Source organism: Mus musculus, chromosome 2, assembly GCF_000001635.26.
Source record: "Mus musculus strain C57BL/6J chromosome 2, GRCm38.p6 C57BL/6J".
NCBI lineage: Eukaryota > Metazoa > Chordata > Mammalia > Rodentia > Muridae > Mus > Mus musculus.
Window position 1 is genome coordinate 164746012 of NC_000068.7, and position 27600 is coordinate 164773611.

The 27600-nt window shown below is 47.9% G+C and overlaps 2 protein-coding genes and 1 long non-coding RNA gene across 7 annotated transcripts; 2 read left to right on the forward strand and 1 right to left on the reverse strand.

Annotated features, from left to right (window-relative positions):
• The first annotated feature begins 3 nt into the window (after positions 1-3).
• Positions 4-22209, forward strand: Dnttip1 (deoxynucleotidyltransferase, terminal, interacting protein 1). The gene is made up of 13 exons (NM_133763.1): positions 4-147; positions 696-766; positions 1452-1548; positions 8099-8197; positions 11379-11447; positions 11672-11725; positions 11990-12048; positions 13241-13286; positions 17058-17116; positions 17210-17270; positions 19150-19221; positions 21696-21751; positions 21852-22209. The coding sequence occupies exons 1-13, from the start codon at positions 43-45 to the stop codon at positions 21988-21990; spliced, it is 987 nt and encodes a 328-aa protein (NP_598524.1). The 5' UTR covers positions 4-42; the 3' UTR covers positions 21991-22209.
• Positions 4071-17679, reverse strand: Gm11457. Of its 5 annotated transcripts, none has more exons than XR_003954088.1 (5): positions 16710-17679; positions 16533-16597; positions 13218-13329; positions 6382-8293; positions 4071-4847 (listed from the first exon to the last, which is right to left on the reverse strand). It is a non-coding gene; the product is annotated as a predicted gene 11457 (long non-coding RNA). The 5 variants fall into 5 exon arrangements; XR_001783540.2 differs by having other exon boundaries at positions 4071-6477; positions 8062-8293; positions 16710-17678; XR_001783542.2 differs by having other exon boundaries at positions 4243-7965; positions 8062-8290.
• A 1708-nt stretch (positions 22210-23917) lies between the features above and the next one.
• On the forward strand, positions 23918-26891 carry Ube2c (ubiquitin-conjugating enzyme E2C). Its single transcript, NM_026785.2, has 6 exons — positions 23918-24069; positions 24356-24383; positions 25282-25368; positions 25843-26047; positions 26156-26215; positions 26493-26891. The coding sequence occupies exons 1-6, from the start codon at positions 23969-23971 to the stop codon at positions 26549-26551; spliced, it is 540 nt and encodes a 179-aa protein (NP_081061.1). The 5' UTR covers positions 23918-23968; the 3' UTR covers positions 26552-26891.
• The last annotated feature ends 709 nt before the right edge of the window (positions 26892-27600 follow it).

A 27600-nucleotide genomic window follows, 5' to 3' on the forward strand; every position in this document is an offset into this window, starting at 1 on the left:
GTGGCTGAGTCGAGCTGAGGTTGTTGTGGGCCGGGGGGCGCCATGGGGGCGACTGGCGACACCGAGCAGCCGCGGGGCCCCGGCGGGGCGGAGCGAGGTGGCCTGGAGCTGGGCGACGCGGGCGCGGCGGGCCAGCCGGTTCTCACGGTGAGGGCGCCCGGGCGAGGCCGGGGCTCGGGCCGGGCAGGGCCTCGGGCTCCCGGGCCCCGGGCCCGCGGGCGAAAGAACGCGGCGGCCGTGCGGCCCTGGGAATGTCGTTTTCTCAGTGCCGCTACAAGCTGGATTCAGATTGTAGCTAGGTGACGTGGGCCTGATGTGACACCCTCTGAGCGCCAGGTTTCTCTTCTGTGAAATGAACAGCAATAACCCGAGCTTGCTGGAGTTGTGGTGGGATGGGCTGATAAAGGCGGGTAGAACGCCCTGACTCGTCACCCGCCTCATAGTAGACCCTAGGTAAACACTGCTGCCCTTCCTCTTGCTCTTCCAGAAAAAGCGAGCTTTGGACATTGGTGACAGAAAACATTTTCCCAGTTCCTCCACCCTGACAGGGTCTTCCAGCCACTGAATTAATTCCCCTTCACCCCAAGGTGGGAGAAGTGAGAAGCAGGAACGTCTAGGTTTAGCGCCATACTCACTTTCTCCTCATCCTCACTATGAGAAGCCTCGGTGACATTTGCCCACTTGGTCCCCAACAGAACCCTTGGAACATAATGATAAAACATCGGCAGGTGCAGCGAAGGGGCCGCCGATCTCAGATGACCACAAGGTAAGGCTCGACCTGGGTGAGACCTGAGATCCAGTTGTGTGGACTGCAGTGAGTGCTTTGGGAACCCCACTGTAGGAGTCTGAGATCAACAGCCCGTAAAGAGCACAGGAGTGGGGAGGCTGTAACTTCCTGTCACCTTGTCAGGTCCACATCCTAACCAAGCAGGGAAGGAATGAACGTCTAGTCTGTCTCCGTGATTGAAGTCTGTAAGTCAGAGGATGTGAATTCAAGATTACAGACATCTGTTCTAATGCAGACTGAGATGTTTGTTAACACAAGCCTTTAGCTTTTCTTAGACTCTGTTTTCTCAGCTTTGACATGGGGCATCCAGCCTGGGGAAGGGATGGGCCTTGGGAATTCTTCTTGTATTTTTGACCTGGGATAGTGATAATCATTTATTAATTACAATACTTGGCAGAGGCAGGCAGACCTCTGTGAGTTTAAGGCCAGCCTGATCTATGTAGTGAGTTCCAAGACAACCAGACTACATAGTGAGACTCTGTCTCTAAAAAAGGAAAAGAAAAAATATGTGTGTATTATATTTCATAAAATACTTGGAAAATAATTCCTATTTCACAGAGTTATAATGAAATAAATTTTAGAATCCCATGTTGCTAACTAGCTGAGTAGTCTGGGAAGGTCTGTTTGGAACACTCCCCTGACTCTGTCTCCCCAACAACCCCAGTTTCACAGACCCAGCCATCTCTATGGATCTCCTCCGTGCTGTCCTGCAGCCTAGCATCAATGAGGAGATCCAGGGTGTCTTCAACAAGTACATGAAGGTGAGGACCTGGTGACTAAAGCCAACTGTACTACTAAACAAGACTGTACAGCCAGGTGCTGCAGCGTACGTGCCCGACCACTCAGGAGGCTGAGGCAGCTGACAGCCAGCCTGGACAGCACAGTAAGACCCCTTAGACAAGAAAAAACAGAATGGAGGCTGGAAAATACAGCCTCAGTGGTTAGGGGTGCTTGCTGCTCCTGCACAGGACTCAATTGTAGTTCCTAGCACTCACATCAGGCCACTCCCAGCCTCCTGTAACTCAGGTGCAGGCTCCAGTGCCCTCTTCTGACCTCTGCAGATTATAACCAGAGTATAAATTCCACAGGTATGTACACATAAATATATTTTTTTTAAATCTTAGAAAAAAACAGGCATGGTGGCATATACCTTTAATCCCAGCACCCAGGAGAAAGAAGCAAGCAGATCTTTGGAGTTTGAGGCCAGCCTGGTCTGCAGAGTGAGACCCTCTCTGAAAAGAAAGGAAAGGGGAGGGAGGATAGAGGAGACTTGCAAGCAGGATAGTCCTGTCAACAGTCTCTCTTGATATTCTTGCTACACAGATATAACAGGTTTATACACCCCAATCACTTTTTCACTGCTTGGGGGTGATTTCAATACCTTTCTTTGCCAGATGGTTTCATTTTCATGTGTTCAGCACCCTTATTTAGACCATGAAAAGTTAGACCTTTTTAAAATTCATTTTCACAAATACCATTAGCATCATTGAGATGCCTTGGGGTTATGTGTAGCTTAGTGAAGCACTTACTTAGCTCGTGAGTACAGAGCCCAATTCATGATTAACACATTGCCAGCCATGACTGGGCCTGTGGCAGTGTGTAAAACAGATAGTGCCCCTGCTCGCTTCAAACAGTGTGAGGGAAGGAGTGAAAAAAAGAGGTAGCTCACCACCGGGCTTCCTCGAGAACAGAGCTAGGGTGTCTGTGTTATTAGAGACACTCATGCATTTGATGGGGGTTGCTTTTGGTAATGCCAGTTCACAGTATTGATTTTCCAATCCATGATGGGGGGGTGGGGGAGTGGTGTCACCCCATCCTGTAGGGTCTTCACCAATTTCCTTCAGTTTTTAAAGCTTTTCTTACAGGCATGTTTACTGGAAGGTTTATTTTGTGGCAGTTGTGAATGGAATGCTTTCTCTGAGCTCTTCCTCAACCTGTTTGCTGCCAGTGCAGAGGAAGACTGTAGGGTTTTGCATGCTGATTTTTTATTCTGCCTCTTTGTTGAAAGCGCTTGTCCATTGTCACGTCTTTCTGGTGTGTAGAATGTCATTTGCAAGTGAGCTCCTGTGGCGCCTTCCTTCCTTTCTTGTTTGTGTCTCTTGTCTGGTTGCTGTAGCTAAGGCTTTACTGCACTGAGTAGGAGTGGGGAAAGTGGACTCCTGACACCCGTCTTGTTCCTGATTTCAGTTTTGAGTTTTCTGTAGGTAATATGTTGGCTGTAATCCGTCATCTGTAGCCTTTGTTACGTGGAGGTACATTCTCTCTCTTCCAGGACTTTTATCACAAAATGATGTTTGATTTTGTCAGAAGCCTTTTCCGCATCTGAGAAATGATGATTTGATTTCTGTCTGAAGTCTGTTGTTTAATGAATTCCATTATTGATTTGCAAACGTGAATCATCCCTGTGATTCATCGCTGAATCATTCATGTGATTCAGACACATCAGAAGAGGGCATCAGATCCCATTACAGATGGTTGTGAGCCACCATGTGGTTGCTGGAAATTGAACTCGGGACCTCTGGAAGAGCAGGCAGTGCTCTTAGCTCCTGAGCCATCTCTCCAGCCCTACCATGTTTTCTTGAAATCAGTATGCAACTCTTTTTGGTTTTTGAGACAGGGTTTCTCTGTGTAGCCCTACCTGTCCTGGAACTCACTTTGTAGACCAGGATGGCCTTGAACTCAGAAATGCGCCTGCCTCTGCCTCCCGAGTGCTGGGATTAAAGGTGTGCGCCACCATGCCCGGCTAGTATGCAACTCTTTTGTTGAGAATTATTCTTCTATGTTCTTCAAGGAGCTTGGCATATAATTTTCTTTATTCTATTTTGGTATCAGGATAATTCGGACTTCATAAAAAGAAATAACTGCAGATCATGTAAAGGCTTTGAGGCCACTTTGGGTTTTTGTTTTCTGAATTGTTTTGGGGATTTTGTTGGGCTTTGGTTTTTGTTATGGGTTTGTTTTATTTTATGTTCATGAGTATTCTGCCTGCATGTATAGATAGGTACTTTGTGTGTGCCTGGTGTGCACAGAGGTCAGAAAATGGTGTTGGATCCCCTAGAGCTGGAGTTTAATGGGTGGTTGTAAGCTATCATGTGGGTTCCTGGAACTGAACACTGGTTCTCTGGAAGAGCAGTCAGTGCTCTTAACCCCTGAGCCATCTCTCCAGCCCCAACCATTTTTTTTGTTTGTTTGGTTTTGTTTTTAAAGTAGCTCAAAGAGGCTTAAAATCTCCACTACATAGCCCAGGATGGCTTCAAACCCATGATTTTCCTGCTTCTATATGTAATGCTTTAAAATAATCACTGATTTATTTTTTTTAGGGAGGGGTTGGGAGACTGAGCAGTAAGCGCACACTGTGTCTCAGCATTCGGGGAAGGTGGCTTACATTTGGCTGTAAATCCAGCTCTGGAAGCTTCAGCACCTCTGGCTTCTGCAAGCATATTTGAACACATAAACATAATTAAAAATAATTTTATAAGCCACGCATGATAGTATGCACATAACCTTTAATCCCAGTCCTCGGAAGGCAGAGGCAGGCAGATAATCTGTGTAGATGAGCCAGGGCTACATAATGAGAATACATACATAGTGAGAAATAAAGAAAGAAGTTAAGTAGTTAATTTTCTATTAAAAACAGAATTCCTGACTATCGTGTAGAGCATAGACTGCAGGGGGACTGGCTAGGAACCAGCGATAATCCCAGCAGGGGGTGACAGTGCGTGAGCCTCAGCAGTGAGGCGGCAGCAGCCATGACTGTGATGTGGGCTGAGAGAAAAGGACACGTGTACCTCCTAACTCATTTGTCCTGGGCAGCTACGAAAACAGAGCTGCTACTGGTATACTGTGAGGAGGGCAGGAACAAACGGAATCAGACCTAAGTTTCAGGTCATTCATGTAGAAACCTACCTGCTGTCTTCCATGTGCAGTGGTCTGCTGCAGAGTCCATGCCCCATTCTGGTTGATACCTTCATTGTTTCTCATCCAGGCTCTTACTGTTGTCCAGCTCTGCCTGGTCTTTCATTCTTTAAATCTACCCTCCATACAATAGTCAGAGAAACCTCTGAAATAAAAATAAATCCAGTGGTGTCACTCCTGTGATGCCTGGCCCCACCTGAGCAGTGTCCACAGATCTCAGCTGTCAATCCCCTTAAAGGTTTTGTTTTTGTTTTTTTAATTGTATGTCTGTGAGTACACTATAGCTGTCTTCAGACACACCAGTAGAGGGCATTGGATCTCATTACAGATGGTTGTGAACCACCATGTAGTTGCTGGGGATTGAACTCAGAACCTCTGGAAGAGGTCTTAACCGCTGAGCGATCTCTTCCAGTCTATCTCTTTAACCTTCTTAAAATACTAAGTTTTAGTTAAGTCTGATCTTGCTCAAGGCACTGTGAGTCTTTATATCTATTAAATGTATTATGCTTTTAAAAAAGATATTCCAGGACCAGAAGATGGCTAAGCGAGTGAAGGCCCTTCCCACCAAGAGTGACAGCTGAGTTTCCCAAGTTACCCTCTGACTTCCACTGTATGCCATGGAGTGTGTCCACAAAACAATGCATAGGTGTTAACAATAAAAATAAAACAATTCAAGGCTGATTAAGAGCACTTGTTGCTCTTACTGAGGACCCAGAGTTCAGTTCCTCGCACCCACATGGTAGCCCACAACCATCCACAACTAACTCCAGTTTGAGACCAACAACCTCTTCTGGTTCCTCAGGAAGCAGGCATACATGTGGTACACAGACAAGTATGCAGATACAACATACACAAACAATAAATCTAAAAAGTGTTTTTAAACTTTTTCAAAGAATTATAATATAGAATATTTAATATTATGATACTTAGTAACAGGCCTGGCATTTAAGCACATGCTTGTAACCCCAGTACTCAGAGATGGAAGCAGGAAAATAGTGAATTCAAAGCCAACCTGAGCTACCCAAGACTCTGTCTCAAAGAATTAAAGGCAGAGCCAGGCGGTGGTGGTGGTGGTGGTGGTGGTGGTGGTGGTGGCGGCGCACCCAGCACTTGGGAGGCAGAGGCAGGTGGATTTCTGAGTTCCAGGACAGCCTGGTCTACAGAGTGAGTTTCAGGACAGCCAGGGCTATGCAGAGAAACCCTGTCTCGGGGAAAAAAAAAAGAATTAAAGGCGGGAGCCATTGAAGTAGCTCAGGGGCTTAAGGTACTTGCCTCCAAGCCTAATGACCTGAATATAATCCCCAGTACACACATGGTGGAAGGAAAGACCCAACCCCACAGACAGTGCTCTGACCTCTACCATGTGCCATGCATGGCATGTGTGCCCACATGCACACATACACACACTATATGTATGTATAAATATAATGCTATTGTTTAAGATTAGCAGTGTGGATAAGCCTGCCTAGCATACACTGACCCTGGGTTCGCACCTTAACATTGCAAATAATAATGATAATGATATGGAATACCATTGAGTTGCTGGATTGATGGGCAGAAGAATGAGTACATAGTAAACACACACGGTAGGACTTTGGACTGTCTGTGTGGAGGCTGTTAGGTTTTTACTCAAAAATTTCACTTTCCTGTTTCAGTTTTTGATAAGGTGTGGCACATACCTGTAATAGCACTTAGAAGGTAGAGACCAGAAGATCAGGAGTCCAGACTCATCCTCCACTAGTTAGAGGTCAGCCTGGGGTCTGTGAGGCCTCCTTCTAGAATCAGACAACAGGGCCAGTGAGGCAGCTGAGTGGGTAAGGTACTTTAGTGAAGCCTGACACCTTAGAGGTAGATCCAGAACCCACGTGATGGAAGGCAAGTCCTGGCTCCACAGAATGCCCTCTGACCTCTGTACACACTGTGGCACCAATGTGCATGCGTGTGCACACATACACAGTAGAGCTGATGCCAACAGTGGCTGTGCAGCCTTCCAGCTGTGTCACTTGCACAAACCTCATCACCTTGACAGACTTCACTTGGTATATGTGAGTCATGTTTCTAGATCATCATGTAATAGCTCATTCTGATTCTTCATAATAGTTACAATAGTGTCTTTCATCAACATGCCATAATTTAATTAGCTAGTGCCTAGGACATTTGTTGAGGTCATTTACAGTTTTTCGAATGTTACAAGAAATACTTCAGGGGCGGGGGGTGGGGTGGCTATTGAGATGGCTCAGCAGATAAAGGCACTTGTCATCAAGCCTGAAGACCTGAGTTCAAATCCCAAGACTCGAATGGAAGGAAAGCATCCAGCACCTGCAAGCTGTCCATCTTCATAGTAAATAAACAGTTCACGTAGTTTTTTAATTAAAAAGAATTATACTTCGATGACACTGTAAGTGTACATCTTTATTCACATGAGGATTTCTGAGGAGTCAGTTCCTTGAGATAGAATTAAAGGATGTGAGGGAAAGAAAGTTGTTCTCCAGAAAGGTGGTGCTATGTACAATCCTTTCATGTGCTCTCCCTGAGTTTGTTGTTTTGTTTTGAAACAAGGTCTTTCTACATAGTCCTGGCTGTCCTGGAACTCTGCCTGCCTCTGCCTCTGCCAAGTGCTGGGGGCTTAAGGCGTGCAACACCATGCCTGCACTCTCCCTGATTTTTATATTAACAACAGAGGCACTGGACTTGCTCATTTAAAAGTGGCAATGCAAGCTGGGCAGTGGTGGCGCACGCCTTTGATCCCAGCACTCAGGAGGCAGAGGCAGGTGGATTTCTGAGTTCGAGGCCAGCCTGGTCCACAAAGTGAGTTCCAGGACAGCCAGGGCTACACAGAGAAACCCTGTCTCGAAAAACAAAACAAAAATAAAAAGTGGCACTGCATCAGCTGCCTCTCACAACAGGAACACTGATTATAGTTTCCAAGAGAGAACTGATACTGTCTTTTAGAGATAGTCTGGACACTTATAACCCACTGAAGTATCTCCTTGGTCCATCTGGACACTTAAATAAATGTGTTCTCAGGCCCTGGGATGTTTTGGCCATGATGCACTTCCTTGACATTTTTAGAACCAAGCTCTCCCTTTTACCCCTAAGCCCTGCTCAGCCTCTGTCTGTTGGTGTTGCTGGGGTCCTGGATCACCTTCCCTGTCCCGAAGGTAAGGGATTGACTAATGAGAATCCAGTCATGGTTTGCCATTGTCGAGATGGTTTCTGCTTATGTTGGCCCATTTGCTTCAGACATAGCAGTTTTTCTTTACCTGTAATTATGACATTGAGAGCTGTGCATAAGCAAAGCCAACAGTCACCCATGATGTTGCCACATTACATACGTGTTCCCTTTGGTTAATGCAGACCTGAAAGACTTGTGACTGTGCTGATGTTCTCCCCTAGTTCTTCCAGAAGGCAGCGCTGAATGTGCGAGACAATGTTGGGGAAGAAGTGGACGCAGAGCAGTTGATTCAGGAGGCCTGCCGCAGCTGCCTGGAGCAGGTGAGGGCCAAGTCGGCTAAGAACGTGCTCTTTCATTAGTGGTACTTGGGGGACATCAGGAAGCCACTTACATCCGGGTTGAGCTCAGGGCAGCTGCTGACAAAGCAGGAAGAGAAGTAACATAAATATGCGCCAGGAACCACACAGGTCGCGTATGTTCACCCCTGTTTGACCAATGAAGAAACTGCTTAGCAAACTGACAGAAACAGAAGGAAATGGTAGTTAGCTGGAAGCTGCAGAAGCCTGCAGTTAGAAGGTGGATTCAGTCTGGGGTCTCGTACACAGAATAGTGACAGTACTTCTAAATTGTACACACATGTGCATAAACACAGTGCTAACACCGTATTGTGATGATATAAACCAACACATTGTACCCCCTCTTGTATGTAATATCTGTTTGTCAGTTTTGCCACACTAAAGCTAGAACAAACAAGGGCCAATTAGATGTTTGCTGCCAAACCAAATGGCCTGAGTTTAATTACCCAGAACCCACTCCCACAAGCTGTCCTCTGACCTTTATATGAGTGTCCACACACATACACATGCAGTCAATAAATAAATACAATTCTGTCACTTTTTAAAAAGGCAAACTAGGAGAACAAATTGTAGTTTAAGATGTGCCTCATCTCTACAAGTGGTTAGTGAATCCCCTTTAAGTTGTCATAGACTCTTTGGGGGTCATGGGGCCTGGCACCCTTTTTGTCCTCCTACATCTCAGGTGTGGTCAGGAGAGTTGACATCAGTTCTATAAATGACTATCTCAGACACTAGAGAACCTGTTTGCCTGTGTCAGCTGTGCTATTAATAGAGACTGTCGGCATCCAGCAGGCTCCTTGCTTGAGTGTGATTTTGTTAACTATGCCTTGCTTGACTGTGAAGAGCCTCAGGAAGGAGCAAAGGCACTGCCTGAACTCCAGCTCTGGGAGCCACAGCTCCACCCTGCAGAACACTGGAAACTGACCTGCTTCTTGGAGACTTCCTAAGAGGCCGGATTCTTTCCTCCAGGAAGGAGCACATAGATGAACAATTCTAACAGTTGCTAGCAACAGACATTTGCTAATAGTGCTCTCATAATGTTGATCTGAAGCAGGGTAAATTAAAAAGGTCTTCATTCACCTGCATCTCAAATCCCTCTCCTCAGGGTGTTTGTGCAAATGGTCCATGGCAAGTGTAAAAAGTCAGAAGACAGCTGTCTGAAGTTCTTCCTTCCACCAAGTAGTTCCTGAGCACGGAACTCACTCAGATCATCAAGCCGCAAATGCATTTACCTCCTGAGCTAGCTCACTGGTCCCTATCTTTCTACTTATTATTACTTAAGTGTTATTTAAATAACACTTGTTATTTATTGGGGGCCTACTATGTGCTTCTTAGTATCAGGCCCCAGCAATATGCACTGTGAGCCCAGCCCCCTCTCTTGACAGTACTCGACAGATAGTTGTCCAGTAAGAAAGCTTGCTAGAAGATGAAGCGTCCAGGGGAAGAAGCAGTGCCTGTGTCTTAGGAATGGGTGAGGAGAGTGTTACTAGTTCCACAGGGTAAAGGCTTAGTACATACATGGCTGCTATAGGCAGTGCTCACAGGCCCAGTGGATGATGTGGGTGAGGCCTAACATCATTTGCATTTTAGCAAGATTCTTCTCAACTGGAGTAGAGCTCAGCAGCCAGGCAGCCTGAGGTCCATCCCCAACAATACAAAAGATAACAGAGACATTGCTCTGGCTGCTTCAGGAACATTAGATTGGAAAAGAATTTAGGAGACTCTTGAGGAGTTCAGATAAGATGTAAAGATAAAGAAGGGTCAGGAGGGATGGCTCAGTGGGCAAAGTGCTTGTCAGAAAAGCCTGACAACCTGAGGTTTAACCCCCAAACCCACCTAAAGGGGAGTAAACCAACCCCATAAAGTCCGCCTCTGACTCCCTCGTGTGTGTGGAAGCATGTATGCCACATCCACAAACACGCTAGTAATAATTCTCTTAGAAAGTTAAGTAGGCATGGCCTGCGCTCATTGCCCCCTGCTTCTGTTCTCCTGATCCCCATGCATGCTATGTGGCTGAACTGCTGAGAAGCCTGGGTGCAGAACTTGGCATCAGAGCAGAGTGAGCTAAAGCCCAGAGCAAGTTCCTGTAGGTTCTAAGCTTCAGTGTTCTCATCTCTGAAGATGGGAATAGAGCCACTCCCTACCACCAGTGCTTTGCTGGGGGCCTTGGATGGAAGAGTGTGTTTAAACTTAGCCCAGCATGGGCAACACAGACATATAAGATGTTAACTACATTGCAGTTCCATTCATAAATATCAGGAAGGATTCTTCCTCACAAAACCTACACTTGAATACCAGGTGTGGTAGCATATACATGTAGTCCCAGGGCTCGTGAAACAGAGACAAGAGGATCTCTGTGAGATTGAGGCCAGCCTGGTGAAGACATAGTGAAGTCTAGACCAGCCTGTGCTACAGGATAAGATCCTGTCCTTTTGTTTTCTTTTGTTTTGTTTTTTAAAGATTTTATTTATATGTGTACACTGTAGCTGTCTTCAGATACACCAGAAGAGGGCATCAGATCCCATTATAGATGGTTATGAGCCACCATGTGGTTGCTGAGAATCAAACTCAGGACCGTTGGAAGAGCAGTCAGTGCTTTTAACCTCTGAGCCATCTCTCCAGCCTGAGGCATAGCAGTTTTAAGTTAGATGCCAGCATGGCTACCTAGCAAGTCCTAGCTGAGCTTGGCTTCATGGAAAGACCCTTTCTCAAAACACAGGCTGGCAAGATGGCTCAGTAATTAAAGGTGCTTGCCTGACAACACATGGGAAAGACAGCGGACAGGTTTGACTTCCACACACACTCCACACACACCTTTTTTTTTCCCTAGAGTCCCATGAACATGCAGCAGCCCTTGTGGGTTAGTGGGGATTAATGTGAGCTGGCTATTGTGCTTCGAACCAGGTTCAGAGCCTTATACACACCGAGCACAGTCCAGCCTTTGGTGCCTCACTAGCTCCTTCTCTTTCTTTCATAGCTACTTTTTATAAATGAATATATGGGCTGATATTTCTCTGGCTTGTTCATCTCTGAACATAAATGTGAGTGTCTTCCAGGAAAGCCAACCCATTCTGAAGTTGTGTTTACAAACTGCTGCCCTTCCCCACCCAGCTACTGACTGGCAGCGCTGGTCTCTCCCTTTCAGGCAAAGCTGCTCTTTTCTGATGGAGAGAAAGTGATACCCAGATTGGCCCATGAGCTTCCAGGGATCAAGGTGAGAATCAATGCCCTGGGCCCATAGGAGGGGAGTCAAGTGGGAGGTAGGTAAAATATGTGGACCCGGGGAATGACACAGCAGCATCCTAGAGCCAGCCAAAAGGCACCACTCAAGACTTGTGAGACCTGGGTCGGGTGGTGGCCAGAGGCTTGGGTCCAGGGTCCCTGTTTCCTGCAGCCTCTAAAACTGCAGCTTCACTGACTCTCTCCCTGTTCCTGCAGCGGGGCCGGCAAGCAGAAGAGGAGTCCCACCGAGGAAGCCCCATTCCCAAAAAGGTAAGCAAGTAATAAGCAAGTAGGTCCTTATTGGACACCAGCTGGGAAAGGGCCCTCCTGTTCCAAAGGAAGACCTTTGGGCTTTTCCAGGCATTGCCGGGGGGGGGGGGGGGGGGGAACGACACGACGACAGTTGCTCTCCGGGGCACTCCCAAGATCATTTGTTCTCTCTGAACAACTGTCTCCACTAACTGACCCGGCCCCAACAGACTAGACCAGGGATGCTACCACAGGCCAGGGCTCTGACAGCTCTTCTCTGTGCAGAGGAAAGGTCGGCCTCCTGGACACGTCCTGTCAAATGACCGCGCAGCTGCTGGCATGGTGTGAGTAGGGGTTACCAGTGCTGTAAGAGCTGAGGGGGCCTGGGGGGCGTGAGTGGGAAGAAAGAGGCAGGTGAACTCGGGTCCACTGGTGTAAGCTACTGTGGGAGAGGATCCCTGATGTAGGGTAGTGAAGGGGCCATGAGATGCAGTTGCTTCATCCTGCCTTTATAAAACCCAGCAGAGTTCCAGCTTGATTAACCAGCAGCCCTGATCCATGTTTGAGTGTTCAGAGCTGGTCTAAGTACAAGCCTACAACTACTCTAAAGAACACAACAGTTAGCAGATTTCAAAAAAACAGAGTCAGAATTACCTGCCCTATTAGGGTACAGCAGCAGGCACCTGAGATCTCTGTGCTTAGGAGGCGAGGTCAGGATGATCAGGAGTTATTGGTTATCCTCAGCTACATAGTGACGCGAGTGACTGGAAGGCCAGTCTGGACTACATGAGACACTGTCACAAAACAAAACACTGATCTTACAGTCATTAAAAGCACTTTAGAGACTACAGGATGGTTGTTTTCAAGGAGCTCTTTTAAGTTATAGTTATAGAATGGCTTTAGATACATCACAGACTGAGTAGAGGATACAGAGATGCAGCCCTACCCCATCTATGTGCACTCATTAGCAACACCTGACACTAGAATGACACATTTGTTACAGTTGATGACTGCCTCAGCTTAAGGCCATCACTGGACCTGTGGGCTGCTGTGGGCTTCATTCCTGGCGTTGTGAGTCTGATCTGTATCAAGTTACAGCATCCTTCCTGAAGCCTTTTTGTCCTGTCTTGGAGACAGGGTCTTACTCTAAACTATTTTTGACCTGAAACTCACAGAGTAGACCAGGCATTTTCATCCCTCATGAACACAAGGTGGGCAGGGCAGCTGCTGGCCTTATCTCCTTCTGGCAGATGAGAAAGCTGCAACTGGACATTCCTGGACTTGCCCATTGCTAGGTTCTAAGGGAGTTTCTGCTCCAGGCCTTTTTTTTTTTTCTTTGTATTTTGTTTTTAAATTAGGGTTGTATTTTTATGGACATTGGTGGTTTGCCTGAATGTATGTCCGTGTGTTGGATGCCCTGACACTAGAGTTGCAGATAGTTGTGAACTGTGTCTCCAGTGTCTCCAGTAAATCTCCAAGCTCAGTCCCTCCCCCGATCACTTGGAGAACTCACCTGTCTTTTTTCCTTCTGAGCAGATGGAAACAAAAATCCTGTGAACCAATTCGCCGAGAAGGCCCCAAGGTATGCTTGTGTGAACATTGACAGTGGCCGAGACTCTGGGCCCCTGTGAGGCAAAGAGGTTGGAAATGATACATGATATGTTCACACCATTCCAAAGCCATCTTCCCTGTCTCTGCCTCTGCCTCTGCCTCTTTGGCCTCCAGACAGTATTCCAAGGAAGAACTGGAATTAGAAGCAAAATAAAGAGCTGGACTTGGGATAGCATGGCAGCAGATACTGCCTGGCGTAAGGAAGGTCCTAGGTGAATCCCTAACATGGAAAAACTGTTGTGTTGTGTTCAGTCTTTCCTCCTGGTACACACGTGTGCTGTACTGAGGACATGTCCCCCTCCATCCTCTGCTGTGTTCCCTTTCCTGTCTGGCCCTCCATCAGTTCCCTTTGTTCCCCTAAACTTCCTGTCTACATTCGTGGCATATATCCATATGTGATTTTATATGCATATATGAAATCTAGAAGCTGCACTTGAGAAAACATATAGTATTGTCCTTCTGAGACTTAGGTGATTAATTTAATGTGACCCCTGCAGCTGCATCGTTTTCCTGCAGGTGGAATGACTTCCTTCTTTACTGGAATTAGAGGGAAGCTAAAAGGTTGGGCTGGAAGCACAGCCCCATAGTAGAACACTTGTCTGGCAGGGATGAGGCCCTGGGTTTGACTTAGTTTTTAATAGATAATTTTAAAACTCAGCACAGTGCTGACACCTGTATTCCCAACACTTACGAGGCAGAGGCAGGAAGACCACTGCAAGTTCAAGTCTCTAAAAGGGAGAGTTAAGTTTTTAACTGGTAGCTGCCAACACTTACTATTTTGTATGTGAAGACACTGCCCAGAATGTTATGGTCTGCTGGCTCCCTTATTCTTTGTGATTCTGTTTGGGACTTGAGCTTCCTTTCCAGCCATCTCCCTGTAGAGCAGGTGTAATCTTCTTTCCTGGCATTATCTCACGCTCCCAATACATTTGAAGCTTGCCTGGCATACAGCTGGCTGGTGATAAAGCCCAGTGTGAGGCCCAAAATCTGTTGATGCCTTTAGCCAACTCTGCCACCTCCAAGATATTTTTGCAATCCCTTTTATGATCATTATTTATTGAAATGTGGATGCCCAGTGAAGGGAATAACATAAAGTTATTCCCTTTCCTTAGTAGAACTTTATTAAAAATAAGCTAGCTACTGTCTTTGTTACGGTTTCTATTGCTGTGGTAAAATGCTATGGCCAAAAGCAACGAGTAAAGGGTTAATTTCATCTTATACTTGCACATTACAGTCTATCAGGAAAGGGAAGTCGGAATAGGAACTCAGGGCAGGAAGTGGACTCAGAGGCCATAGAAGGGTGCTGCTTGCTGACTTGCTCCTTGTGGCCCACTTAGCCTACTTCCTTCCCTCCCCCCTTTTGAACTCAGATATCTGCCTGCTTTTGCCTCCCAAGTGCTGTGATTAAAGCCATGAGCCTACCTTTCTTGTAGAACCTAGGACCACCTGCCCAGAGGCAATGGCACACACAATGGGCAGGGACCTCTCCATAAATCACTAATTACAGAAATGCTCTACAGACTTGTCTGCAGGTGGAGAGGGACATTTTCTCAGTTAAAAAGAGTCCCTCTTCCCAAATGTTGACATTGAACACAGCCATCTCATCCAGCCCTCTTTACTTTCCCTAGAATTGTCATGAGGTTTCTTCTAAAATCTTCAAGAAATTTCTAGAGCTCTAAAACATAGAGCTGGTGACGCACATTCTCCTGAATCTCTGTTCTCTCCAAGCCCCCTTCTCAGTCCTGAGAGGTCTTCCCAGCATGACCCGTGTGGTAGGCATCCCTCAACTACTTCCCAGGCCCACTTCACTGGAAGCTCCTCTGACTACTAATACATTCATTATTGTGTGGGGGTGCACAAGATCATGTGAAGGTCAGAGGTCATCCCAGGGGAGTTGGTTCCTTCCTTGCACTGTGTGGGTCTTGGGGATCAGATGCACATCATCCGGCTTGGGCACGTGCACCTGCCCCCACCCACTAGCTCTCTGGGGTCTATTACTATAAATCTATGTCTGTGTGTGTGTGTGTGTGAGTATGTGTGTGGATGCTTATGAAGATCAGAAGAGCATTATATTCCCTTGAAGCTGGAATTATAGGTGATTGTAAGCTGCCTGGTATGAATGCTAGAATTGAAACTCATCCTCTGTAAGACCTCTGGTGCCTCGTGACCACCGTGGGCACAGGGATCTTTCTCATCCACAGGACTTCAGGACCAGGTCTTCCGAAGGCTTCCCAGGTTTCTTTGTCCTTCTCACACCTTCAGCTTTCAACCTTGAAACACCTTCCTGCTTGCTGCCTGAAGTTGCCCAGGCATGTCAAACACAGCTTATCTAGGATATGAGGGCCATCTGGCTACAACAGATGCCACCCCAGTGGTGCCTGGAGTTGTGTACTACAGTGATCTGTCAGGCTAGGCATGTGACCTATCCCACCCTCACCACTCCAAGTGCACCCCTCCTAAAACTGCATCTCATCTCAAGAGAATGACTTTCTTGGCAGAGCACGGCCATTTTTGGTCAGGTGTACAGGTGCTGTGCCCCCCAGCCAGAACCTCCAAACAAGCTCTCAGACACAGCAGATCCAAACTGTAATGAGGATCTTTCTTCAAAAACCATTTGTTTTCGTGGTTTTGTTATTCTGAGATAGGCTCTCACTCTAGCCCGGGCTAGCCTTGAACTCAGGATCTTTCTCAGCCTCACAGGTCTGGGCCTCACAGGTGTGTACCACTGTGACAAAAAGTGAGCTCTACTTTATGTGCTGATGATTGTACCAGGGACAGAACACAGTGCCTTGCATGTGCCAAGGACTGAACATAGGGCTTTGTATGTGCCAGGGACTGAACATGGGGCCTCATATGTGCCAGGGACTAAACACGGGGCCTTGCATATGCCAGGCAAACCGCGCTCTGCCCACTTTTCAGATCCTGCTTATTTCTTACCTTAGCCATCTTTGCCTGTTGCCTTCCTTGACCTCTCTGCATCCAGTCAAGCCCTTACCCTGTGAATGTACTACAGCTCCTGTCCCCTCTTTCTCCTCACTGTTGCCACAGCCTAGGCCTGTCATTGCTTGACATTCTCATTTGTTATAGCAGCCTGTGAGCTACTCTCCTGTCTGCCATCCACATTGCTAAAGGAGTAAACTGTCCTTAGCGCACATCAGGCTTATTCCAGTAGCTACTTTAGTGGTTCCTTGTGATCTGTAGGTCATACAATACAAACCCGTCAGTGTGGCTAGGAGCTCCAGTTGTCTGTGCTTTCTCAGCTGCCTCGCACTCACGTCATTCCTGGGGCAACACAGAAATTGGTTTGTTCAGTGTTCCAAACCAATGCATCAGCTTTACATACTGCACTCTGTAGGATGCCCTTTCCCTCCCCTACCGTTTGATTTGCACTCACTCTTCCAGAAGTAACTTCAAGGGTTAGCTCTTCAAGAGAGACTTTCTGCCTGTTCCATCCGTCCTTTAGACACCTCTCATGCCCCGCACCCAGCCATGTCATGGCCCCATCGATGGTCCATCAGATAGTGGCCTTTCAGTCAGTATGTGTATCTGGAACTCCTGGGGAACAGTCCATGTCTTAACTCATCTCTATCCTCTGTCTAGCACAGAGCCTAACATTATAAGTACTCTATTTCCTGCATTATCTGTCGAATAATGGATAAGGAGAGAGGAGGAAAGGACAGGGGAGGAGTGTCACGGCCCTGCCCAGCACATTAAACACCCTTTACTGGCCTGTTTCTTTCAGTGGGACCCAGCTCGGCTGAATGAATCTACCACCTTTGTTTTGGGGTCTCGAGCCAACAAGTAAGTCTGAGACCCTTGGTACTGATGGGGAGGGGTTGGCTCACGGCTCACTGTCAGGGTCTGAGCCTACTGCCACGCTTCCTTCATTTTTAGGGCCTTGGGGATGGGAGGCACCAGAGGGAGAATCTACATCAAGCACCCACACCTCTTTAAGGTAGGTGAACTGAACGCTGGAGGGGAGAGAGCCATCCATGCCCCTGTGTGGTTGTAGATGGCCTTGGAAACTGTGAGGCAGAGAAGCTGGGACATGCAGTGACCTGGTAGTCAAAACATCTGGGATTTACTTCCCTTTAGCTAGCACCTGCACCTTTTACCCAGCTATACCCAGCCCAGCTTAGAGCTCCGCTTGCCTGCTTCATGGGATTGTTCCTGGAATGGTAGTGTAGCCAGGTGCAACCTGCAGCCCCCTGCACTGTGCCTCTCAAGCTAAGACTGGAACACAAGCACCATCTACCCTGCCCAGTGTCTTTTCTGCTTTTTAGTCTTGTGGAGTTTTGTTTGTTTTTGGAGACAAGGTTTCTCTGTGTAGTCCTGGCTGTCTGAGAACTGGCTCTGTAGACCAGGCTGGCCTCAAATTCAGAGATATCCTGCCTCAACCTTCTGAGTACTGGGATCAAAGGCATGTGCCAGCACCACCAAATGACTGGTACTTTTACAGAAAAACCTATTGTCAATGATATTTTGATGGCTTATCTGTCCTACACAAGTAGCTCTCCCTCATCTTACTTTTAGCAATGGAATTGAGAGGATTGGTTTTCACACAGGGTCTCATGTTGCCCAGGCTGAGCTCAGTCACTCCAGGCCCTCCTGCCTCCACTCACCAAGTGCTAGGATTACAGGCATGCAGTGCCATGCCTGCTGACAGCACTCTCCATTCTATAAATGAGGAAATTATCACCCAGACTTGTGTATCTACCAAGTGGTGGAAGCCTAGCCTTATTTGTCTTGATGTTGAACTCTAGAACTTTAGATGGGGCTATTTCTTGACTTTGTTTTAGAAAATACAGTCCTACACCCATGGAAGGAGTTACAGAGACAAAATTTGGAAGTGTGACAAAAGGATGGACCATATAGTGATTGCCATATCCAGAGATCCATCCCATGATCAGCTTCCAAACGCTGACACCATTGCATACACTAGCAAGATTTTGCTGAAAGGACCCAGATATAGCTGTCTCTTGTGAGACTATGCCAGGGCCTAGCAAACACAGAAGTGGATGCTCACAGTCAGCTATTGAATGGACCACAGGGCCCCCAATGGAGGAACTAGAGAAAGCACCCAAGGAGCTAAAGGGAACTGCAACCCTGTAGGTGGAACAACAATATGAACTAACCAGTACCCCGTAGCTCGTGTCTCTAGCTGCATATGTATCAAAAGATGGCCTAGTCGGCCATCACTGGAAAGAGAGACCCATTGGACTTGCAAACTTTATATGCCCCAGTACAGGGGAACGCCAGGGCCAAAAAGGGGGAGTGGGTGGGTAGGGGGGAGGTGGGTATGGGGGACTTTTGGGATAGCATTGGAAATGTAAATGAGCTAAATACCTAATAAAAAATGGAAAAAAAAAAAGAAAAGAAAATACAGTCCTGCCAGTAACAGCACATGCTCATAACCTCAGTCCTCAGAAGCAGAGACAGAGGGATCCAGAAGTAATCCTAGCCTGGGCTACAGAGTGATGCCCTATCAGAAACCAAAAATCAGGAAAATACTGAGCCCATGATAATAATAGGTGTTAGAAGGCACCTGTGGTCAATTTTAAATAGTCTCTAAAATAACTCTCACTTGTTTCCAGGGATGCTATATTTTAAGAAAGGGGAACTGGGAAGAGTGGCCATGTACCTGAACTCTGGCAACTAGGTTGCCACCCCAGGCTCCCTGGGCATGGGTCAGCCTGTACTGTAGAGATTCATGAGCCCTCGGTTAGACATACCTGTCTAGGACAAGGTCCACTGGTAAGAACTGGTCAGGGGCCAAGAGAAGAACCCTTCCCACTAAGCCTAACATGTTCTCCCACTAACTTTATCCCTCACAGTATGCAGCAGATCCTCAGGACAAGCACTGGCTGGCTGAGCAGCATCACATGCGGGCAACAGGCGGAAAGATGGTGAGCTCGGCTTGATGTAGCGCTGCCAAAGTCGCACCTAGTCAGGGACCGTGAGTCCAGCTCTTGGCCACAGCTTGTAGACTACCTAAACATCAGGACTATGGGAAGGGAGGCCTGAGACCTGCTCCTTCATGCTGAAGAGCAGACTTCAATTCCTAGGACTCCCTCTCTCCCCCCTCATTTTCCAACCCACTCCTGCAAGTTTTGAATCGTTATTAGATGACCATAGAAAAGGCTGTTTGTTTGTTTCCCTGTATAACAGCCCTGGCTGTCCTGGAACTCACTGCCCAGCAATGCTTCTTTCCAAATATGTCTGTACATAAGATTTTTTGTCCATTGACCACAGCATTTTCCAGACAGCATAGTAGGGATACAAGAAATCACAGATACAGCTATAGAATGCCTTCTCAACACAGTAGGGGCACAAGTTAAAGATGCTAACAGCCAGGCATAGTGGCAGACACCGTTAATCCCAGCACTTTGGAAGGAGAGGTAGGTGGATCTCTGTGAGTACAAGGCAGCCACAGCCAGGACTACATAACAGAAAGACCCTGTCTCAAAAAATAACAAAAAAAAAAAAGGAAAAAGAAACCTAGCAGCACTTTCCACATTCATGTCTACTCCAAGCCAACTCAGCTCAAATCCAGCAGCAGTCAGGATAGCTGTGTGTCCTGAGACGACTGTGATGGCTTTCTCCACAGGCAGTGTTCTCTACGTGAGCACTGTTGGAACTGCTCATAAGACTCTCAGGGCCTTGAATTCCTGTGCATGCCATCTGCTTTTTGGCAGTGAGAGCTTGCTTTTATGTTGTGACTTGCCACCCTCTTATAAATAGTTCCAAATTGTCCCACTTACAACATAGGATGCAGCATAGCTTGAAGTAGAAACATGAGCAGAGCTGGGTGTGCTGTACACGTCTGTCATCCCAGCACTTGGAAGGCAGAGGAAGCCAGAGCATTGTAAGTTCCAAGCCAGCCATAGCTTCACAGTGAGACCCTGCCCCAGAAGAAGGAGGGGAGAAAGAGGGGCAGCAACAAGTCTTTTTAAAGCTGGAGGTGGCCAGGCCTGGTGACATGAGCCTGTTATCCCATCGACTCAGGAAGTTGAGGCAGGGGATTTTTGTGTTTGTTTTTCTTTGTTGTTTGCTTTCTTTTGAGATATAGTCCCAATATGTCAAGTGCTGGGATTAAAGGTGCCACCAGCCTGACCAGGAGGATTTTTAATCAAAGCCTACTAGGCTACAGAACAAGTTCGAGGCCAGGCTTAGTGCTTGTCTCAAATTTTTAAAATAGGCTTTCCAAAAGGCCAGGAATGTTGTACATCTGTAATCCCAGCACTTGAGAGGTTGAGGCAAGAGCAGGCGTTTAACGACAGCCTGTATTATCTGGCAAGTTTAAAGCTAGCCTGGGCTACACAAACCCCATCTCAAAAAAAATCAATTAAAGGCGAAGGTAAGGCAGGCTGCTGGGGATATATATGGCTCAGGAGCAGAGTAGCTTATCTGACTTGTGGAAGGCCCCAGGTTTAATCCCCAATACTATTTATTTTTGTTTTTGTTTTTTCGAGACAGGTTTCTCTATATAGCCCTGGCTGTCCTGAAACTCACTTTGTAGACCAGGCTGGCCTCGAACTCAGAAATCCGCCTGCCTCTGCCTCCCGAATGCTGGGATTAAAAGCATGCGCCACCACGCCCAGCTACTATTTATTTTTTTAATTATTGTATTATTTAGTGTATGTTGTACCTGTCTGTGTGTGTGACACACGCCTATAACCCCTGCACTTACAAAGCAGTTGTGGTGTGGTGAGTTTAAGGTTAGCCTGGGCTACAAGAATTACAAGCCAATCCCAGCTATAAAAACAAAAACTGACAGTGTATATGAGCTCAAGGACCACAGCCTGTGGCCTTGTACAGACCCAGGAGAACTCAGTGCTACAGCCACTGCACAGCAGCACTGTTGACCAAATCCTTATACCACTGTCTGAGTCCCAGGGTGTACACTTCCTACTCTCCTCTCTGTGTTCTGCTAGCTCTTACCATCTGCTATAAATCACATCAAGTATCATCATCGTTTAATAGGAAGATTGTAGCCAATCACCAAAGCCAGGCTCCATGGCAAGTGCCTGTAATCTAGCTACTCATGAGGCTGAGGGGACAGGAAGTTCAGGTACAGCCTGGGCACTTTTATTTTTTCCCCAGAGCTGAGGACTGAACCCAGGGCCTTAGCAAGCGCTCTACCACTGAGCTAAATCCCCAACCCCGCAATTTTTTTTTCTTAATCAATGGAATTGACTCATCCACCTGTAAAGTTTCTGAGTGAAAGGTGCTCTCAAGGGACCATCCCCAGTGTCTTCCTGCGGACTCCTCCCTGGTATCTGTAAGCTGCATCCTGCATCATCTTCCCAGGACATTACTAATATTTGGTGTGAAATGAATCAAAGGCCTCCCTCCCTCCCTCACTCTCCCTTGCCCTTAGGCGTACCTTCTCATTGAAGAAGACATCCGGGACTTGGCTGCCAGCGATGACTACAGGTACAACGAAGACCCCTTTCCCCATCCTGCCTTCTGCCTCACTAGGCACATGGACGAGACCGTCACCCTCCCTTTAATGTCCATCCCATGTCTCCTTCAGAGGATGCTTGGACCTGAAGTTGGAGGAGCTGAAATCCTTTGTTCTGCCATCCTGGATGGTTGAGAAGATGCGGAAATACATGGAGACACTGCGGACAGAAAATGAGCACCGCGCTGCGGAAGCGCCTCCCCAGACCTGAGCCGGGTGTCCTGGCTACTACACTTGGCGGCCTGCCTCCAAGACCCTCTTTCCCCACCCGGCTGAGGCCATCATGGGGATTTGGTCTAGTTGACTCTTAACAGCATTAAGCTGTACATGAGCTAGTTTGTAGTGACTCACTGCAGAGCACCCCAGACTGGCATGTGGTTCTGTTTCTAAAGTTATTGGAATAAGAAGCAATTAAACAGTTTGTAATAAACACAGGTAGTGAGCCTGCTATAATGTCTGCCAAAGAAGTATGCACACCAGAAAAGGACCACCTGCCCACCTGCCCGCCTACCCGCCCCCATCTGTGTTCTCTGCCAGGCTGCCCTGGCCTTGTTCCAGTTTAGGAATGTTGCACAAGGTGAAGACTGGCCCAGAGGGTTTGATGGCCTACCAAAGGGAAAATGCGGTTGCCTTTTATTTTCCCAGTGTTACGTGCTAGTACACTGACTGACTGCTAAGGTTGTACAGGAAATTTACTGGAGAGTATGAACTTTTTTGTGCTTTTTGGGGTTGAGACAGTATCTCTTACATACACCCTGGCTGACCTTGAGCTCAGAGGTCTCGCCTTTGTTGAGATTAAAGGCGTTGAGCACCATCAGATCCTGTTTTTGTTTCTTTAAGGTACATTCTCATATAGCCCAACCTAACTTAGAGATGACCTTCAACTCCTGCCTGTTACCACCTTCCAAGAAATTATAGGCATGCACCCCCTGAACCCACGTTTACTAATCGGGAGTCTGCTGTCTCACCTGCCTAGGTTGTTTAAGTTCTTTTTTTTTTTTTTTTTTTTTTTAAGATTTATTTATTGGGCTGGTGAGATGGCTCAGTGGGTAAGAGCACCCGACTGCTCTTCCGAAGGTCAGGAGTTCAAATCCCAGCAACCACATGGTGGTTCACAACCATCCGATCACGAGATCTGACTACCTCTTCTGGAGTGTCTGAAGATAGCGACAGTGTACTTACATATAATAAATAAATAAATAAAATCTTAAAAAAAAAAAAAAAGATTTATTTATTATATGTAAGTACGCTGTCTTCAGACACTCCAGAAGAGGGAGTCAGATCGCGTTAAGGATAGTTGTGAGCTACCATGTGGTTGCTGGGATTTGAACTCAGGATCTTTGGAAGAGCAATCAGTGCTCTTAACCGCTGAGCCATCTCTCCAGGCCCCCCCCCCTTTTTTTTTTTTTTTTTTTTTTGGTTTTTGGTTTTCGAGACAGGGTTTCTCTGTATAGCCCTGGCTGTCCTGGAACTCACTTTGTAGACCAGGCTGGCCTCGAACTCAGAAATCCGCCTGCCTCTGCCTCCCAGTGCTGGGATTAAAGGCGTGCGCCACCACGCCCGGCTTAAGTTCTTGGGAACCCAAAGTAACTAACATTTTAATAGGGTGAGGAGAAAAATGCTTCCTATTCCAGAAGATGTGCCCCCTGCTGGGCGTGTCCCTGGACGGACCAGCGAATTTGGACGGAAGTCCAACCACCGCCCGGTGTGTGAGCACTCGTTCGTGAAATCTCAACACTTGGCAGTGAAAGCAGGAGGGATCAAGAAGTCAAATTCATACCTGGCTGCACAGCCAAATCACAGGCCAGCGACAGGAGTCGGGGTTCCAAAGAGACCCGGCGGGGGAGGGGCGGCGAATACACGTGGACCGGTCCTTGGACCCTTTAATGGTCGGCGTCGTCCAAAGGCCACCAATCCGCCACCGATTCGTTAGTTAATGGCAGCTTTCTTCACCAATTGGCTAGCTGAGGCACGCCCCGCCGTCCAATCGTGGCGCGTTACTGGGGAGGACCTAGCAGTTGCGCAGGGGCAGAGCATTCCGGGGCGTCCCATTGGCTGGATCAAACCTAAGCGAGCCTTTGATTGGCTAGCGCAGCGGGAGGGTTGCAATTCAAACGCGGGCGGCGGCCCGCAGCCCCGCAGTTGCCCTTTCCTCTCCACACTCCTGTCTCGGTGCCAGTACCTCTGGGATGGCCTCACAAAACCGCGACCCAGCTGCTGCCAGCGTTGCCGCGGTTCGAAAAGGAGCCGAGCCCTGCGGGGGCGCCGCCCGAGGCCCTGTGGGCAAGCGGTGAGTGGTGCGGAGGTCACCCCGGGGCTTTGGGACAAATGAGGGGGTACCAGGAACGCAGGAAATGGAAGGCTGATGGCGCTGCCAGGCAGCTCTCATAGGTTGCCCTGCGAGCGCTGGGGTTAACATGGGGTCGAAGGCTCACCTGGGTCCTCTAATTGAGTGCCAGAGCTGAACCTGCCTTTGAAGAAGGGGTAAGGCCTCCACGACAGGATAGTCGTGTGGGAAGTGATATATTTCCTCGACAGTATCCATTGCCCCGAGTAACCCCGACTTCTCCTTGCAGGCTACAGCAGGAACTGATGATCCTCATGGTAAGTGTGTTCTAAGATCAATTGACCTACCTTCCCATCCCCCACCCCGTTATCCGTAACTTCCTTTACTACTTCAGGCCACCTGCTAGTATGGGTGCAATGTACTCACTTATGGAAGCCCTTTGAACGCCCACCGTCACGAGCTCCGCAGCTGTCGGGCTTATCTGGGCTCATCGATGCTTACCTTTTCAGGCCCCAGCTCTAACCTTGCCCAGCCCCACCCTTCTTGGAATTGCTGGTCCCATCACCTTCGAATTCTCTCCTCTGGTCGTCCTTTGCTACATTACCCCTAAATAGCAATCTGCATGTTTTAGTGACACTTAAATTCCTGGTGAAAACCAGATTTTGGAGGGAAACTTTGGAAGCACGGGAGGTGCCTCCTGTTGCCTCCTAGCCTGGCGATCAGCCTGAGAGTTGGCTCTAACTGCTTTATTCAGAGGCAGAGTATGCTGCGGGCAGTGCAGGCTCTCACCCAGTGATTGACCCGGTCAATCAACAGGTTCAGTCAACAGGGTCTGCAAGAGAGAGAGTGGAGATGGAGGGGCAAGAGATGCAAAGAATGGGGACAAGACAGTTTCAAGTCTCATTTATTGGAAGGCAACTATAGGTGTATAAGCACAGGCTGGGGAGTGCAGCTGGAGACACTTAGCCAGTCCAGGATGTGTTTGGGAAAAACAGGATGATATTAGAGTGTGTTCAGCTGTGGTGAGCTTCTTGCAAAAGCAGCATTGTCTCTCGTCAGGGTGGAAAAGTACCAACCTGTAAGTAAATAGCCTGAGATGGCTGCAGAGATGATAGCCGCTTTCTGCTAAGAGTGGGCTCCCAACAAGTGACCCCTTTGGCTGTGCCTGAAAGTGTACACTGGAACCCAGCAGTTGAGTGTTGTTTCCTTCCTCAGACATCTGGTGACAAAGGAATCTCCGCCTTCCCTGAGTCAGACAACCTGTTCAAGTGGGTGGGGACCATCCACGGAGCAGCCGGCACCGTAAGTGGGCAGCACTTTGCCTGGGCACAGGCTCTGAGCCCTGTGGCCATGTTCTTTTAGTATGAGAGGGACTCTTCAGGCAGTGCCGTCTATAGACCACGATAAAGTAGGGTAGAGGACCTTAGCTTGAGGGAGGGCACAAACAGCTTCCTGTTAATGCAGATATGGTTTTAAATCATCAGAAATTGAGTCTAAAGTCTCACTTTAGCAATTGAGATACTATTCGGACCACTCTGGTAGCCCTCGGAATGCCGGGTCACAATCTTTGGACCGGAAGGTCACTGACATCACTAGAAGAAAGCACCATTGGCCAACTTAACGTCTAGCTTGCTAGTCAGATGCAGAAGCACACAGAAGTTCCTACCTGCATGGCCCTTATTTGGGGCTTGGATGGAATGTGGGCTGCAGGATGGGATGGCGGCAGTGCACAAGGTGAGCGGGGGACTTACTCTCCATTCTTTCCCCAAATGCCAGGTATATGAAGACCTGAGGTACAAACTCTCCCTAGAGTTCCCCAGCGGCTACCCTTACAACGCACCCACAGTGAAGTTCCTCACACCCTGCTACCACCCCAACGTGGACACCCAGGGCAACATCTGCCTGGACATCCTCAAGGATAAGTGGTCTGCACTATATGATGTCAGGACTATCTTGCTCTCTATCCAGAGCCTGCTAGGAGGTAACTTCTGAGACGCCACCACCACCATCCCTACACACCCTGGGCGTTTGCCAGGGAGCCCCTGAATGAGCCTCTTAATCCCTCTGACTGTTCTGACTCTGTCCACAGAACCCAACATCGATAGCCCTTTGAACACACACGCTGCGGAACTCTGGAAAAACCCCACAGGTAGGACCTTGTCCAGCTCAGGGTGATCCTTGCCAGCATTCAGAGAGACCCTGAGGGCCGGGTTGGCTTCTCCCACATCCGTCCTGCTAGTGCTTCCATTCTCACATAGATAGATGAAGGGGTCTATGAATAGAATATATCTCCTGATCCTTCCCTGGACTCTGGAAACCACCAGACGGCAACATGGGTATCTGCTGGACAGGGAGAATGGGCCCTGCCGCCCCTTCCCCCACGCCCCAATCCATCACTCACTCGAGCCCCATTTGTTCTCTTCCAGCATTTAAGAAATACCTGCAAGAAACCTATTCAAAGCAGGTCTCCAGCCAAGATCCCTGATGCAAGCTGGCCGCCCTGCCCCTCTTTTGTGTTGTCTTTTTTCTTAGACTATCTGTCCTTTCTCCTTGATTTCTAAACTATGTTATTTTTGTTTTGTTTCGTTTTTAAATTAAGTCTGCTTGACTAGCCGGGCGTGGTGGCGCTCGCCTTTAATCCCAGCACTCGGGAGGCAGAGGCAGGCGGATTTCTGAGTTCAAGGCCAACCTGGTCTACAAAGTAAGCTCCAGGACAGCCAGGGCTATACAGAGAAACCCTGTCTCGAAAAACAAAAAATAAATAAATTAAGTCTGCTTGAACCCTTAACAATGTATATTAAATAAATACACATTGATTGTTTTGTATAAATTGTTTTCTCAAGTTACCCTCAGCCAGAGGATGCAGGGGGGGGGTAGCTTAAATCTGTGTTCTGGCCCATTGTCTACAGTGTTGGTTGGAAGCAGCTGATTGACAGTGGGAGTCACATACTGTGTATTTGCCTAGAGGTATAGCTCCCTGGCAGAGAGCCTGTTTGATCCGAGTGAGGTACCAGATTCAATCCCAGCACCAAAACTGGTGTCCACTTGTAAGGAGTTAGAGCATGCGCTAGGAACACACAGTGACCATCGGGGACAGTTCCAGTTGGGATACAGATGCGACTAAACCAGACCCTAAGCTCAAGAATCTATAGAAGTGCCAGACACTCACTTTCATGTTAAAGATCTGGGGGGTGGGGGGCCTGACTCCGGTTGCCCTGTAGCAGGCCCAAGCTCTGGAGGATAGAAAGGTTGGCTCTGGACCCGGGTGGGTGATTTCATCTCCTACTCCATCTCCACGAGGTCTTATGGGCCCTGCCCAAGTTGTCAGCTCATTGAGCAGTTGTGCAGCCCTGTGGGAAGAGGGAGGGGAAGCAAAGGGCCTGGCCTGACCTGTCTGGAAGTTTCTGGGCAGCCCCTGTTAACTACTGTTAGCTCCTACTCTTCCTAGGCGACTTCTAGCAGCCATGAGTAAAAAAATGAGTTGTCAGCTCAGAAGTTAGTGGTGGTCTTAGTTTTCCCTTGGGCATAGAGCTT

Excerpts from the sequence above, each read along its gene's own strand:
- Dnttip1 (NM_133763.1), top strand. The coding sequence starts at position 43 with ATGGGGGCGACTGGCGACACCGAGCAGCCGCGGGGCCCCGGCGGGGCG. Across the intron at positions 767-1,451 it reads CGATCTCAGATGACCACAAG|TTTCACAGACCCAGCCATCT; the intron begins GTAAGGCTCGAC and ends CAACAACCCCAG. Across the intron at positions 19,222-21,695 it reads GGGCAACAGGCGGAAAGATG|GCGTACCTTCTCATTGAAGA; the intron begins GTGAGCTCGGCT and ends CCTTGCCCTTAG.
- Ube2c (NM_026785.2), top strand. The coding sequence starts at position 23,969 with ATGGCCTCACAAAACCGCGACCCAGCTGCTGCCAGCGTTGCCGCGGTT. Across the intron at positions 24,070-24,355 it reads CGAGGCCCTGTGGGCAAGCG|GCTACAGCAGGAACTGATGA; the intron begins GTGAGTGGTGCG and ends TTCTCCTTGCAG. Across the intron at positions 24,384-25,281 it reads AGGAACTGATGATCCTCATG|ACATCTGGTGACAAAGGAAT; the intron begins GTAAGTGTGTTC and ends TTCCTTCCTCAG.